The following is a 15,816-nucleotide window of genomic DNA, read 5'->3' as shown; positions in this document are numbered from 1 at the left end:
TGGGTTTCTTTCACTGGAACACTGCTTATTGCAAGTGATCAATATTTGTCTGCTCAGCACTACAGGCTCAGATTTCACTTATTTAGGTTTTTGTGCACAAATGCGATACACAAGGGCAAATCACTATCTTGCTCGGGTAAGACAAAAAAAAAAAAGAAAGCCAACTGAGAGCTGCAGCCCGATCAGTGGGTATGTTCAGTTTTTGTCTTTGAATCAAGGGTGAATTCGTGCAGGGCAATGATCCAGGCCTGAGGGGGTAAGAGGAGGCAACAACAGAAACCTCCTGCAGGGAAATAATGTCTCTTTGCTGCCAAAAGCTATCTGTAATGGCAGGGATTCCTCCATGGCAGTCAAACCCTTTTCTATGCCCTCAGCTGCCTGGTTCTTCTTCTCTAAACACCTTCTGTTTTAACAAACAAAAGGCCAACGTGGGAGTCAAGAGCTGATGAGGTGTGTTTCAGAAAGACTGCTTATAAAAAATAAAAAAAACTAAAACTATTGTGCCATCCAGTAATGTTGCTCCCTTTTTCTCTTTTTATCTCCACAGGAAAGATGAAAAGGAGTATGCACTGAAACAAATAGAAGGCACTGGAATATCAATGTCCGCCTGCAGGGAAATTGCTGTAAGTTACAGTTTTCTTTACAAGCTCATGCTGTGCAGCCAAACATGATTCACACTCACTAACCTTTGTTAGGAATCCAAGCATACCGAATATGTCAGCTGTGAATGAAAACATGTTTTACTCAGAGTATAACAGAGGATATGCGCACTAGACAGTTGGACGATTAAGTTCAACCACTTTGAAGCTTCCCAAGTGGAAAAAAAATGAGAAAAACGGTGAAAACTGATGACAAGTTTACTAGTAAGAGGAAAATATGAGCTAGTCTGAGTTGTAAACTGGCAAAAAAACATTAAATTAATGTCTTATAATGCTTTTATCTTTTAATTTGACTACTGGACCTTGATGCTCCTTTGTGTTTAATCGCTCAGTAGTGTATAAAAGAATTTAAAAGGCTCCGCTCTCCATTCACAGTCTGCATGTGGGACTATGAGTAAATTAATAAACTGAAGAGACAGCTATAGTTTAACACATTATGTCTGTTTTTAGTCCTATAAACTCTCAATGTCCTGTTTTCAATTCAAGAGTGCCACTCATACAGATGATGAGGAGCTTTTTCTCAACTCTAAAGGAATGTTTTACTACTGTTTAATGCATTTTTAACTAATTTGGATGTGATTTTTGTTACACCTACAATACTACACAATATGATTCTGAAAGTTAATTGAATTTAGAATTTTAATTGTATATATGAAGTCCCTTTCAGTTTGATAATAGTGCAGTATGATGGAAATTTAACACAGTTTCTTGACCAGAACCTAAACTTAAAACTTGTCTGACTCCAAGGCCATGAGATTATCATAAAGACTTTAGGTGCTTGTGGAAAATTAAACAAAGAACATGTTTGTCTGAGCTTTGAGGACGCAAACAATGCAAACGAGGGAGTAACACTGAAAACAAACTGAGCTTGCTTGCTTTTACAGAACCCTGCAGGCCATCTTCTCATTCTGCTTCCAAGCCCGTCCACATATAAAACTATTTGCTCATCACTTTGAAGGTCTATCACAAGTGAATATTAACTTTTGCTTCAACAGTGACAATTCACCTGCATTTATTTTCTTTTACTTCACACATAATGCAGTTTATAGAACAAAGGCCTACCTTTTTCAGAATTCAGATGTATTACGAGTCGAGTGCACTCGCAGAATTTGGGTTTGTTGTAGATGATGAGCTGCTTTTGCATTTTGATGTGGTTGAAGTGTTATTCACCAAATCTGTGGACATTGTTTCATTGCGGTAAACATTTGGGGAACTCAGCGAAGGTGTTAGATGTCATTGTTGTCTCAGAGTTGAGATTAGTTCAACTCCTGTCCACTTGCATTGCCATCGGTTGTGTCGCCAAATTTCATCAACACTTCATAGTCTTTGGTTGCAACGTTGGTGCCGGTCTCTGTGTGTATGCTCTTTCAGACTTTGCAGAACAGCCAGAAGGTTTTTTTTTCTCACTAATTGTGGAAATGATGATAAAATCTATTAGAACTTGGATTATCAAAATGTGGCACTACAAATACTAACCCCCCTCTGTATCCTCACGGCAATCCTCAGACAGAAGAGCCAGAAAACACATGCATTTAATAGATTGTACACTTGGATCCCTGTCTTTTATTTTTATTTTCCATCATTTTTTGGAGCCTTAATTTGTTTACCTTTTTAACAAACTGGCTCATTCAAAGTATACTGAATTAGTTATTAATGGTTCCTGTACAAACAACTTTCACTAAATGACTTTGAAATTTGAGAAAACTTTTAAAAGCTTGATGTTCTCTGGCAAGTTCTGCAGTTGTCCTGGAAAGGTTTTACTTCTAAGCAGATTTATGGAAAGTAGTTTTTAATGGGCAAAAAAATATTCATGCCTAATTTAATAGTACAGTGCCTATATAAAGTATTTAGCCTTCATTGGAAGTTTTTTGTCCTTTTATTGCATTACATCACTGAATCACAATAAATTTACTTCATTTTTTGGAAAGGATTTACAAAAAAGACTCTTTCATGTCAAAATGAAAACAGATTTACACAAAGTAATGTCAAAGAATTAAAAAAATATGTAAGTGATTGCATAACTACTGCTAGATGTCACAAAAATAGTTAAATGAGGATCATCTGAATGCAGTGAATGTTTGTTTGATTTCACTTTGACATGAAAGAGTCTTTGTCCAAAAAAGCCAAATTAAATAGACCATGGTATAATGTTGAAAAGTAAAAAAAGGGAAAACTTACAAGGGGGTAAATACTTAAATATTCAGTGTGTATCTTTATTGTGTGTTTAGATTTGAGTAACCACACTGAGAATAAGTAAATTGTTTGCACTCAAGTAGTGCCATTAAACTGTGTAGAAGCAACTGCTGCTGCTCTGACTGATGGTGTTTGTGAACGGGTCAAAGACATGTGACCCATTTCCTGGTAGTAGGACAAGAAAATGGACGTAGCAGTTGTTGTGCTTCACATCTGTTGGATCAAATTTAATTGAGGTGCAGTTAAGACATTCTAGTAAAGGTTCAGTAATGTCAGTCACAAACGTCACAGTTTTGGTCCAGCTAAAGTAAAATGTCAAATCTTCCTGTGGCCTTTTGGGCATCAGGAGACTTACTGTCTTTCAAAATTCCTTCATTTTATTTAATGATTTATTTTCCATTTTGGCCCTTTTGTTGGTAGTTTGGAGATGTTGTGCCAGCTTGAAGCTCTTTTAAAAAGTAGCCGATGCTGAGCCACTTTTCACTACAGCCTTGACCTTTTATAATATCAAACTTCATGTTTTGCTATCAACTGTAAATTGAAACAGGAATAAGAAAAGTTACAGCACCAAACCACGCAATCATTCAAGGTCAGTGTTTGTTTTAGTTGTGAACCATGTGGGGGGCAGATACAGCCTTTCACATAGTTTCCAGCTCACACTCAAGTTTGTACTTTATAAGGTTTGTGTAGGGGGCCGGTGTGGCTGGAGGGCAAGTCAGTTGGCGTGCCACTCACTGCAGATACAGAAAGAATGTGGCCCCTTTAACAGGCTGCTGGGCTGTTATGTAAGGGTCTCTGGTTTCCAGTGTAGCATGTTCACCTGGAGGGAGGCTAAGCACCATATGGTGCAAACACCGTGAGTGAAACTGTGCAAACACCTCCAGCAAAAATGAACAAATTTGACGTAGTTCAACCTACAGGAATACTTTCACCCTCTTTAGCTGCACAGCAACATTCATACTCGCTCAGCAAGAGGTTGCACTTTCACATTTCCTCTTTTTCCACCAACAGTGAACCTATATCTGAAAAAAAAATAGTCTTTCACCACAAAGTGTGTGCGGATGTAGTGGGCGGCAGTGTGCAAGGCTTCTGTTTGGTTAAAAGTTTCCACAAATGAAAGTATAATTGAAAAAGAAATTCAAAAAAGGAAGTCTGTCACACTCAGTGGTAAACAGAGTGTCAGCTTCTACTCATTTCATTTCAAGTTTGAAGTCTGTCATGGCACTGACCACTTTCTGATCACACGTTAGTCAACGTGTGGCAGCTACAAGTGTCAGCGTTTATATGTATTTTCACAAAAGCATGGGCATCTCTTCTCAGTTTCTTTATTCACTGACAGAATCAGATCAATATTATCAGTTTTAGGAATGATTGTGAGCATATTTAATGCAGCAATAGTCCAACTGATGAAGCTAAGGCCAGTTTCTAGTAACCTGAGGTTGAAAAAACAGCATCTTCAGAATAATATTAATGGACCTGTTGACAGGAGTTCTCAGAAAGCATGTGGGTTTGCAGGAACTAGCTTTTAAAGAAAGTACCTTTATTTAACTTGCCATCTCATAAGACTTGACTCACTTTGCAGATATCATGCAAAAAGATATGAAGCATGAAGTAGGAAAAGATAACGTAAATTAACATAACAGAACATGTTCATTTAAACAAGTGTGCCGCTGTTGTGGTTTGTTGGCCAGAAATGGAAAATTCTCTGGCCAGTTTAGAGGCTCTTCGCTGGTGTAGTCTTAATGCTAACTCAGGGCTTCTGCAGCTGCTATAATTCAGACATTTTTCTCTGGATTTTGTCAGCAGATTCATTTTGCACTGAAAATAGGTTAGGTGATCAACACACATATCTGCCTCCTAAAATGTGTTCCTGTGCAGCTGAACTGAATTCTCACTTACGTGTTGAGGCAAATATATTTTCTTACAGACCTCATTTATTTCTGAGGGATCAGATTTGTTTTTAATGAAAATATCTATGCCATTTATTTGACTGCTTCAGTGTCACTTCTTTTCTGTCAGTTAATCATATATTCAATGGCAGAGACTCAAAAATACAGTTTAGTTGCATTAGAACATAATTTTTGTGAGACAACGTTGGTTTGCTTGTTTTTTATTGCTATATTTAACTTTATCCTATAATATTATATAATAATTTAGACTTTCTATTACTATTATTTTTTATTGTACGAGCACCATCTATTTTTTCTTGTTTTTTCTAAACTTCATTCTTCTACCAGCACGATTTGCACCTTGTTTTCCTTAGTATAACATGTGTACACCACTGGATACTTTAAATTTCCTGATGGGGATTAATAAAGTATCTATCAATCTTTCTGTTTAGGAAATCCATAAAATAGAAAAGTTGTTGGAGTTATTTAAGGATCGATTGGAGTCAGACTTCCATGTATTGGACAAATGGTGCAAAGACGTCATTCTGCGTGACTCCAACAACGAACACCATTTACTGTTTTATGAGAAATTAAGAATATATCAGTGTTTAATCTGCAAAACTCCAGCCGATGATGATTATTTTGAAAAGGGTTATAATTTTATCGGCAGGCCGATTAAACCTATAAATTGGTCATGCCCTACACTAAATCACACAGGTTAAATATCCGTTGCTGTTAATAGTTAGTAGCAGAAGATAAAAATACTGCTTTGTGTATAATACATTTGTAAATATATTCAGGGGTTTAGTTACATCCATATGTTGTACAATTTCTTTCTAATAACCAGAAAACTGTCAAAAAAATTGTGATTTAATGCCTGTTTCCTTCTGCTACTGTTATGTGAATTTTATGTTATGTTGTGTTGGAAATTTTCCTCTTTTTTACTCATATAATTGGCATGCATTAGTGTGCGGTAAATTGCAATTTTGGACAGTAACTATTATTTGCCATTTTGGCATCTGTAAAATGTGCCGCATTGCATTGTGGGATTGATAGCAGAACGAAATGTACAAGCGGTTTCCACACTTTATTTGTTTCATTGTGGAAATATTGAGTGCACGTCATAGTCGGTTATCAGAGGAGCTTCAGTAGGAATCAACCAGACTTCTCTGTTTTCACTTCTCATCCAAGAGGCTTCTTCAGTTGTATCAAGGTTGGACACCAGGATTGCTGTCATTGTTGGTGGACCACAACGATTCACACCTTGAGCCATATGAGTCCTGGATCATTAATGGGCCAATAGCCATGTGAGCTGGTGTGACTATAAATTCTGTAACTCCCCATCAGTCACTTAGAACTGAAGAAGCCTCTTGGATGAAGATGAAATGTCTTCAAGAACCTACAAAAGAGTTCCAGTTGATTTCTGCTGAAGCTCCTATGACTACCATGACCTGGATGACTGAGAATCTACACAGACATATTTATAGTTGGTTAAATTACACATTCACACTATACAGTAAAAGAGAGCAACTGAAATCTAACCGTAATTCTGCAGTCAGGTGTGGTTAGACACAGTGATAACTACGTAGAAAACATATTGAAATATGGCAGTAGTTGTTCTGATGTGTACTAAACAGCACAGCAGCATATTTCATGCTTTTGTTAGCATGCAAATTCATGGATGAATTTGGGAATTTCAGTTCCTGCCTGTGACTAACTTCAACAGCTGCCAAGGCTGATGACAATCTTGTTTTTCCCATATCGAACTGATAAAATAAGCATAACTTCCTGGAAACAATAACAGCCATTATATTAACCTGCTCCCTTGTTAAATCATCTAAGGGACTTCCATTGACTTCTTTCAAGTGCTCAGTAACAGCAAGTAAAAACACTTAAGTTTACAATTGCACACTGACTCACTGTACATGAAAGACACCAAGGTCGGCCTTTCTGAGTATCAAGTACACAGCTGTCGTCGAATGCCATTGTGCATTCACATGGCAACAAAAGCATGAAAATATGTTGCAGAGTTGTTGTGCAGTCGACAGTCCAAACAACTTTAATAATAATTCAGGCAGAACTGCTGAAGGCAAAAGAAAGTGGAGCTAAAGTGAAGCCATATTTCCCTGGGATTGTAATGTTAACTAATGGATATAACACAGTTTTCTGAATGAAGTGTTTTCACAAACCTGTCATTACACAATCTTTTGAGGTTCTTGTGATTTATCAGACTATCAGATCTTGCTTTGAAACAGGCTTAGCAGGTTGATCGTGTTCCTTTGGTTTGGAGCTGCCAGCAGCTGGTTTGCTTTGCCACACAGTAATAATAAGGATTGATATTTGCTTTGAGATTTTTCAAACAAACAGTAAAAAAAAAACCAACACATTGTTTGCAGAATTTATCAGGTTTTTATTATTAATTTTTTAGGGTTTGGAGTTTTTGTTGATGACATCTTCAGCTCAACAGCTTCAACATTTTTTCGGTGAGTAGAACGGGTGGAAAACAACAATTGTGTTGGTGCAACCAAAACAAAAAATCTGGTACATTTTAATCTATTATGGTACTACATTACTTCACTTTGCAATCTCAGGACGCTGTAGTAGAAGTTGGTATTGAACTTGGACTCTTTATAGTCTAAAACCAACGCACGTCAAAGGAAACATTGTGTGAGCAACTGTCTGATGCACCTGTTTTAGTCTTAGAAACTCTTCCTCTGCAAAATCTGCTGTTTGGTCTCTATAATGTGGCTCTACACCCAACTTTTGGTCATCCCAGTCTTCATGTTGACAGATTCATGTGTTCAAATATGTCTAACACTAATACTGATCTCAGAAAGTCACATGGACTTCTTTCTCACTAGAGTTACTGTTTGCACCTGTTGCATGACAACTTTATTTATATAGTAACTATTAAACACTGAGTTTCCAAAGTGCTTTGACAGACAAGCCAAAAAAAGGATGATACTCAGGAAGATAGTATACCAACAGAGAAACAGCCAGGTTACAAGTTAAATGCAGTAGAAGATACAAAAGGCCATATACAGAATTTCTATATAGATAAAACCAGAAAACAGGCAACAGATGATATAAATTAAACAATGAAAACCATCAAAAATGCATTTGTACATTAAAGAAAAGTAAAAAGAAAACAACAGCTACACATAAGAACAATAGAAACAAGAGAGTAAAGAGGTAAAAACGAAATAAAAAGCGTAAATGATAATAAAAATGATGACATCACATAAAAGTGAGACTCTAAAATGGGTTTTAAGGTGTTATTGAAAGGAAGACACAGCTGTGTCACCCTTTAGGTAGTTTATTATAAAGCTGATGGCACCTTTAGATTTAATCCTTGAATTTACACCAAGCAGAGCAGCCAAACCTGAGGATCTAAAGCTGCGAAGTGACTCATATGGGGTCAACATTTCAATTATATGGCTTAGCGAGCATTAAATGTGATCAATAAAAACCTAAAATCGATTGTAAAATTAACAGGCAGCCAGTGAAGGGAAGACAGAATCGGGTTTATGTGATGTTTTCTGTTAGAACCAGTAAGAAGCCAAACTGCTGCATTCTGATGAATGACTTTCATGTTTTTGTTGAAATCATGTTAAAGTTAAATCCGATAACCTCTTAATTAGTACCGGTTTTTGATTGTCTTGTGTGTGCAGTAGAAATGCAGTTGTTTAGCTCCTAGCTTTACTTAATTGAGTCTCCTTGTTTTCTTTGGACTGTTTTGTTGGAAAAGCTCCTTCTGTTCTCTGAAAGTCTGTCAATAATCTGCCTCTCAGTGGGTGTCAGATTGCTGCTCTCCCTCCGGTCTTGGTAGTAGCTTCACTGCCAAACAGGGTGGAGGGAAGTGACTCACATCCTTGAAGACTCTAGCTGTTGTTGTGGCGTCATTTATTGGACAGTTAGTCATTACTTGATGAGTCACACTTCTGGTCAAAGATTTTCACATCATATATTAATGTGTAGATTCAGGTGTTGGCATGAATGCGATTGCAACATTCTTTTACCTAAAGAATAAGCCTCCAGCTTTACAGATCTCTTGCTCAGTGTCGTGTTTCTTGCACAATCAGAGAGGCTCAGCGGTTAAAGCGAGACGGTTGAATTGTCTTTTCTTTTAAGCTCTGAAAGAACAATCGTCCCTTTTTTAAAGCCTCTCATGATGGCAAAGTTGGGCTGTTTTAGATATCGTCTGTGCGGGGAAACTAAAAATAAGATGAGATGTTTTCGTCATGGCATGAACAGCATTCTTCTCAAGGATAAACAGATCAAACTGTAGCAGTCTCTTTGCCGGGGTAAACACAAAGAAGCATTTATGTGTTGTTTCTGCTGTTTGTTCCAGTGATGATGATACATGCTAGCAAATAATTATCATCTGCTAACTGTCCCATGCAGTAGTAGACAACAAGCACCAGCGTCATGTTTCAGCTTTTTAGAAAAATGGATTCCAAAACTGAACTGTTGAAATTTTGGCATTAAAAATAGAAACTGGACTTTGTATTAAGACCAATTTGGCATCTGAAAATGCTCTGTTTGTTTTGTCATTCTGCATGAAATCTTTACCACGTGCAGCTTAATTCAGTGTCTAGGAAATGGGGAATTAATTCAAACCGGACACAGCTGATGCAAAGATGTTGTTTTTTTGTGCATTTTGAACAGCTGCAGTAAGTCTTAAGTGCAAAAAAATTAAATAACAAATTGAGTTATTTATAGATATTTATAGGATATGCAGAGCTCCTACTCAGGGATTCGTGTCAGATCACCTGCGAACTACAGGTGGAGATGATTGCAATGTAATAATATTCATGATAATTAAACAGTAAACTCAAAATTTAGTGCCAGCAATCATTGATACAACCTACAGTCTCACTGTTAGGCCATGCAATTGGTATAAAATGCTGATTTTACCGAGCACATGTCTGGGTCTTCATATATTTTATCTCTTCATCTAAGTCCAGGCAGTGTCTCACAATAGACGGTTGGGATCTTTACAACAATTTCAAGATATCTGTTCTGACACTGTACATGTTTTTGCATCAATTACCTAAATATAGAAGCACACATGCTTTTAGGACCTAGCAGTGTTTTCTAATTCTCTGTCATATGTCGCTAGTATTTGTGATCTACATTTTCTTGCCAACAGAATTCCTACAGCTGGTGGTTGTTTGTTGTATTTTCATATGTTCTCCAAAGCACAGTGTTCCTTTGCTCAACACCAAAACATTGGTAAATCATTGAAATCACTCGACCAGGAAAGTCCTTGTATGTGTTGTGCAGTTAGCATAGCTTTTGTTTCAAAATCTGGTTTTATCTCCCACTAAAAACAATCCCAGACTTGCAAATACCTCAGAAATCATCGTCACATCTCTTGTTCTTTCTTAAAATTACTGAAAACCTTTAATGTTTCCCAAGAATTCTAGCGCTAATTGTTATAACAATGATGTTTTTATGACACCATGAGTGTCTTTGACAGTAAATGCAACACATACAGTTCCTATTGTTGTTTCGTTTGCTGAACTATTCCCCTTTTATCCAGCTTTTTTCAAAACTCTTATAAAATGTTTTGCAAAGGTTTTTAAACGCATCCCTGCAAAAATGCGTAGTGCCTATATTTTAGTGTAAATGGTACTGTTCATATATATATATATATATATATATATATATATATATATATATATATATATTGGTGCTAATATCGTCTTTCTCAACAAAGTTTCAGTGGTTTATTGATTAATTACCTAGTAACTAATAAATTATTCTACATCTATTTTAATAATCGATTCATTGGTTTGAATATTTTTTCACAAAATTAATCAAAATGATTTGGTTCATGTTTCTTACGTTTGAATATTTATTGATTGCTCATTTACTCTATGACAGTAAACTGAATATCTTGGACAAAACAAGATGTTTGAGGACATTGTTTTGGCCTTTGTGAAACACTGATCAGCATTTTTCATAATTACCTGACATTTTGTTGACTAAAAACTAATTGATTAATCAAGAAACTGTTCTGAAGATTAATCAGCAGTGAAAATAATCACAAGTTGCAGCTCTAGCTCTAACTCTTCATCTGAGATGACTTGTTTGTGTTGTACTTTTAAGATCACTGACTTAGAAAAACTAAGACAGCTCCTCTGAATATATTGAATGTCTAAATCTGTGTAGGACGCTCAGCTCCATGTACCTGAATTCGTCTTCGTCTACATGGATGTAAGTGAAGCTGGTAGCAGCAAGATCCTCCCACCGTTATTTCACAGGAGATCAAGCTCTGCCTTGCTTGTCTCCTGAATGTTACAACCAGAAATTGGTCTTGCTTTAAAAATCTTCGAGACTTCCCGGCAGAACAAAGGAGGCTTTGTGCCTCCCAAACCACCACCTCGCTTCATTTAGCAAACTGTGCAGTTCAGCAACTGGCATGGAACATGCAGTGGAGCTGAGGCGGGAAGGGTGGAGAGAAGTTGGTTTGGCTGCAATCTGTTTTTGGTTTTACAGCATGAATGGTCAGAGTCTTTGATGTTTCTTCTCTGTGTCGATGTGCTCCTTTAGGATGAACAATGAAGCAAATAAATGCAGGTCAACAACAAGAACCATTTGGTTTAATCAGACATCAAAAAATATAAAGTCCAGGCAGGCATGGTCTCCAAATGGTGACATGAAATCCCGTGTCACCTCTCACCTCTTCAGAAAGACGGATTCAAAGTAGTTTTTACGACAAAATGAACTGTGACTTGAAAAGGCTATTGGGGCCTGTGTTAAAGTGTTGTGGAAATGATTTTGTTTTTTTATGTGTTTTTTATGTGTTTTGTTGCAATGTTTTTCTTGTGTGTAAGCTGAAGACTTGTGCAAAGTAAATCAAGCAGAAACCAGGCACGAGCTGATGCCAAGTGTTTAATCTTTTTATCTGACAATTGCACTGAAAAGAGAGACTTGTTGGACCACTTTAAAGGAATTGCTTCAGCTGGTAATGCACAATTAAATTGCGTTTGTCCAAATTATATAAACATGGAAAGTTATTGCCGCTGGTTTAAGCATCACTGCAACTTTATTTTAGGGTAAGTCAGCTTCACATTGCAGTTTTGGAAACTCAAATGTAAAACATGGTTTCGTCATCAGACTTGCAGAAAATTTTTCAGAAGCTTGGACGTCGTGAGTCAGACACACAGTGATAAAAGAGCATTAATTTTCACACATTCACGAAAGTTTGAATACCAGAAAGAGCACAAAATTTCTATATTTCCTGATTTTAGGTAACAGTAACTAACATTGTCAACACTTCTGAGCAAATATAGAAAGTAATAAACCATCACAGTCAGCTTTATGCACATTAGTTTGTTAAAAATACAGAGAAGGGAACAGAAAACTGTATTTAATTTATGTTGTCAATGCTTATCTGATCTTTAGTCGTCTTAGCAAAGTCAATATTGTTTCCAGCCCTGATTAATGTCTGTGTAGGTTCTCATTCATCCAGGTCATGGTTATCCAAAGTAGTTTAAATACATTAGGCTTCTTCAGTTCAGAACTGAAGAAGCCTCTTGGATGAGAGGTGAAACGTCTTCAAGGAACTTTCTTAAAGTCCAGTGGATTGATTTAAACTACTTTGGATATCCCTGATTAAAAGACAAGATAAAATAGAAGTTTATTCATCCCGAAGGCAATTCTTGTGCCAGATGTTGCTGCAAATCTTTTTCTTTTCACATAACTTATATAATTGCTTATTAGACTTTTCAAAAGAACAACTGTTTAAGAACCAAGATGGAATGACTTCCTGGAAAGTAATCAGTATTACCATCAGTTTGCTCACAATTTTTATTTAAAAAAAGTAAGACACATGATTCAGTTTACAAAGTAGCGTCAGACAAAAGATCACATGATATGTGAAAGACAGATATTTAAGGCTTTTGCCTCAGTCACAGGTTTGAATTTTTCAGAGACATTGTCTCAGTAAAGTCTCAAATGTATTACTTTGTTGTTGCCACACATTCAAAATGATAAAAAGTCAACATCTGCGGTAGGAATCAACATTGAAAGTTTCACTTAAGACTAAAAACTGCATAATTGTACGTTTTTGTATCAAATCTTTAGCTCATCATTCTTCTCATGAAGGCCAGATGTCAGCTGCACAAGAAGACCTTGGCATGTTTTTTTTTTTTATTGTTTTCTACATATTACGCCACACTGCCTCTTTTCTTGACCAGCCAGGCAGTTGAGGAGCTGCTGTATTCCTTCAGTCTGAAGATTGCATAACACGGCCCACTGAGGTTTTACAGCCTTTAAACCCATGCGACAGAATCAGTCTGTGTTTAGATAATGCCTGGTGAACCTGGGTCAATCCTCTGCTTGTCTGTTGTCAGAGGTGATCTGCCCAGTGTAGGTGGAGTTCATTAGGTTGGAGCTTATGGATGGAGGGAGTCCATGTAGGATGAAAAACAGGACGTTGCTTGTTTTTGCGATGGACAGTGAAACACCCGGCTGTCGGCTGGAGTGTTCAGAAGCAATATAAACAATATACACAAGTGTTTACTAGATAAATAGGCATGTGAGGAAAAACTGCTCTATGAGGTAGATGACACATTTAGATCAATATTTTAATCATTATATTTAGCAGCACGTCTCCTCACACAGAGGAAAGAAAACTCAGTAATTATTTATTATGCTGTCTGTCAATGCAGTGCAATAGAATACCGCTGCACCATTCGAAGTCTTGTAAATACTTTGTAAAAAAATAACATAAAGAAAGTGAACATCCGGGTAACACAGAAAACCTTTTTAACTGACTTACATAAATAGCTAATTATTATTTGTAAAAATACAGATGATTGTTGTCAACATTATCTTCAGTTTTAGCCAGTTTTTTTTTTCTTTTTTACTTTACTATTTATCAGTTTGTTTGTTTTATTAAGATCCCCTATTAGCTTTTGCAAAGCAGCAGCTGTTCTTCCTGGGGTCTTCATAATTTCATTTGTGACAACACCAAAAAGCAACACGTACACAAAATGCATAACAAACATATACACAACTTATATTATAAAGACTTATATCAGTCTTTAATAGAAATAGTTTTTCTTTCAAATAATAGAAAATATATGTAAAATGTTTATTTTAATGATCTAAATAGAGTTTAGGAAAACATGTAAATTTACTGCCAAATGTAAAAAAAAAAAACATTTGTAAAAAATACAGATTTTGATATTGTAAGTAAATTAATACTTTTTTCTGTGATTTTATTAAATATTAGGTAAAATCTGTAAAATTACAGTTTAAAAAATAGTAACCAGTTTTCAGTTCTTACTTTACATATTTTTTCTTTTAAATACCAGCATTTTGTAGCTGTTACGTTGTAATTTTTTCTCCTGTTTTGTGAAATTATAAATAATACATAGGAAAATCACAGAAGAAAAATATTAATGGACTTTTTTCTGTGATTTTATTATGCATTATCTGTCATTTCACAAAACAGGTAAAATATATAAAATAGCAGTTTAGAAAATTGTTAACTGTTTTTTAGTTTGTCGTTTACTTATTTTTTTCTTTTAAATAACCGCATTTTCTTTAAAATTTAGCTATTATTTTACGCATTTGACCTGTTTTGTGAAAACTCAGATAATACATAATGAAATCACCAAAAGAGTATTAATTGACTTTTTCTGTGATTTTCATCATACACACGTGGACAAAATTGTTGGTACCCCTCAGTTAAAGAAGGAAAAACCCACAATTCTCACTGAAATCACTTGAAACTCACAAAAGTAACAATAAATAAAAAAATATTGAAAATTAAATAATCAAAATCAGCCATCACTTTTGAATTGTTGATTAACATAATTATTTTAAAAAACAAACTAATGAAATAGGGCTGGACAAAAATGATGGTACCCATAACTTAATATTTTGTTGCACAACCTTTTGAGGCAATCACTGCAATTAAACGATTTCTGTATTTGTCAATGAGCGTTCTGCAGCTGTCAACAGGTATTTTGGCCCACTCCTCATGAGCAAACAGCTCCAGTTGTCTCAGGTTTGATGGGTGTCTTCTCCAAATGGCATGTTTCAGCTCCTTCCACATATGTTCAATGGGATTCAGATCTGGGCTCATAGAAGGCCACTTTAGAATAGTCCAACGCTTTTCTCTCAGCCATTCTTGGGTGTTTTTGGCTGTGTGTTTTGGATCGTTGTCCTGTTGGAAGACCCATGACCTGCGACTGAGACCAAGCTTTCTGACACTAGGCAGCACATTTCTCTCCAGAATGCCTTGATAGTCTTCAGATTTCATGGTACCTTGCACACTTTCAAGACACCCTGTGCCAGATGCAGCAAAGCAGCCCCAAAACATTACTGAGCCTCCTCCATGTTTCACCGTAGGGACAGTGTTCTTTTCTTCGTATGCTTGGTTTTTGAGTCTATGAACATAGAGTTGATGTGCCTTACCAAAAAGCTCCAGTTTGGTCTCATCTGTCCAAAGGACATTCTCCCAGAAGCTTTGTGGCTTGTCAACATGCATTTTTGCAAATTCCAGTCTGGCTTTTTTATGAGTTTTTTTCAGCAGTGGTGTCCTCCTTGGTCGTCTCCCATGAAGTCCACTTTGGCTCAAACAACAACGAATGGTGCGATCTGACACTGATGTACCTTGGCCTTGGAGTTCACCTTTAATTTCTTTGGAGGTTGCTCTGGGCTCTTTGGATACAATTCCAACGATCCGTCTCTTCAATTTGTCATCAATTTTCCTCTTGCGGCCACGTCCAGGGAGGTTGGCTACTGTCCCGTGGGTCTTGAACTTCTGAATAATATGAGCCACTGTTGTCACAGGAACTTCAAGCTGTTTAGAGATGGTCTTATAGCCTTTACCTTTAAGATGTTTGTCTATCATTTTTTTTCGGATGTCCTGGGACAATTCTCTCCTTCGCTTTCTGTTGTCCATGTTCAGTGTGGTACACACCTTTTCACCAAACAGCAGGGTGACTACTTGTCTCCCTTTAAATAGGCAGACTGACTGATTATGAGTTTGGAAACACCTGTGATGTCAATTAAATGACACACCTGAGTTAATCATGTCACTCTGGTCAAAT

The 15,816-nt window shown here is 36.5% G+C and overlaps 1 protein-coding gene across 1 annotated transcript in view; it reads left to right on the top strand.

The window, feature by feature from the left end:
* The window catches only part of cdk19 (cyclin-dependent kinase 19), an 80,749-nt gene that overhangs the window by 8,804 nt on the left and 56,129 nt on the right, over positions 1-15,816 (top strand). Inside the window, exon 2 of the mRNA XM_022216388.2 lies at positions 548-623. Coding sequence (XP_022072080.1) covers positions 548-623 — 76 coding nt within the window. The remainder of the gene's footprint in view (positions 1-547; positions 624-15,816) is intronic.

The sequence above is a fragment of the Acanthochromis polyacanthus genome, chromosome 16, assembly GCF_021347895.1.
Source record: "Acanthochromis polyacanthus isolate Apoly-LR-REF ecotype Palm Island chromosome 16, KAUST_Apoly_ChrSc, whole genome shotgun sequence".
Lineage (NCBI taxonomy): Eukaryota > Metazoa > Chordata > Actinopteri > Pomacentridae > Acanthochromis > Acanthochromis polyacanthus.
The sequence above is the reverse complement of the archived record's forward strand: the minus strand, read 5'-3'. Positions and strand labels throughout refer to the sequence as shown.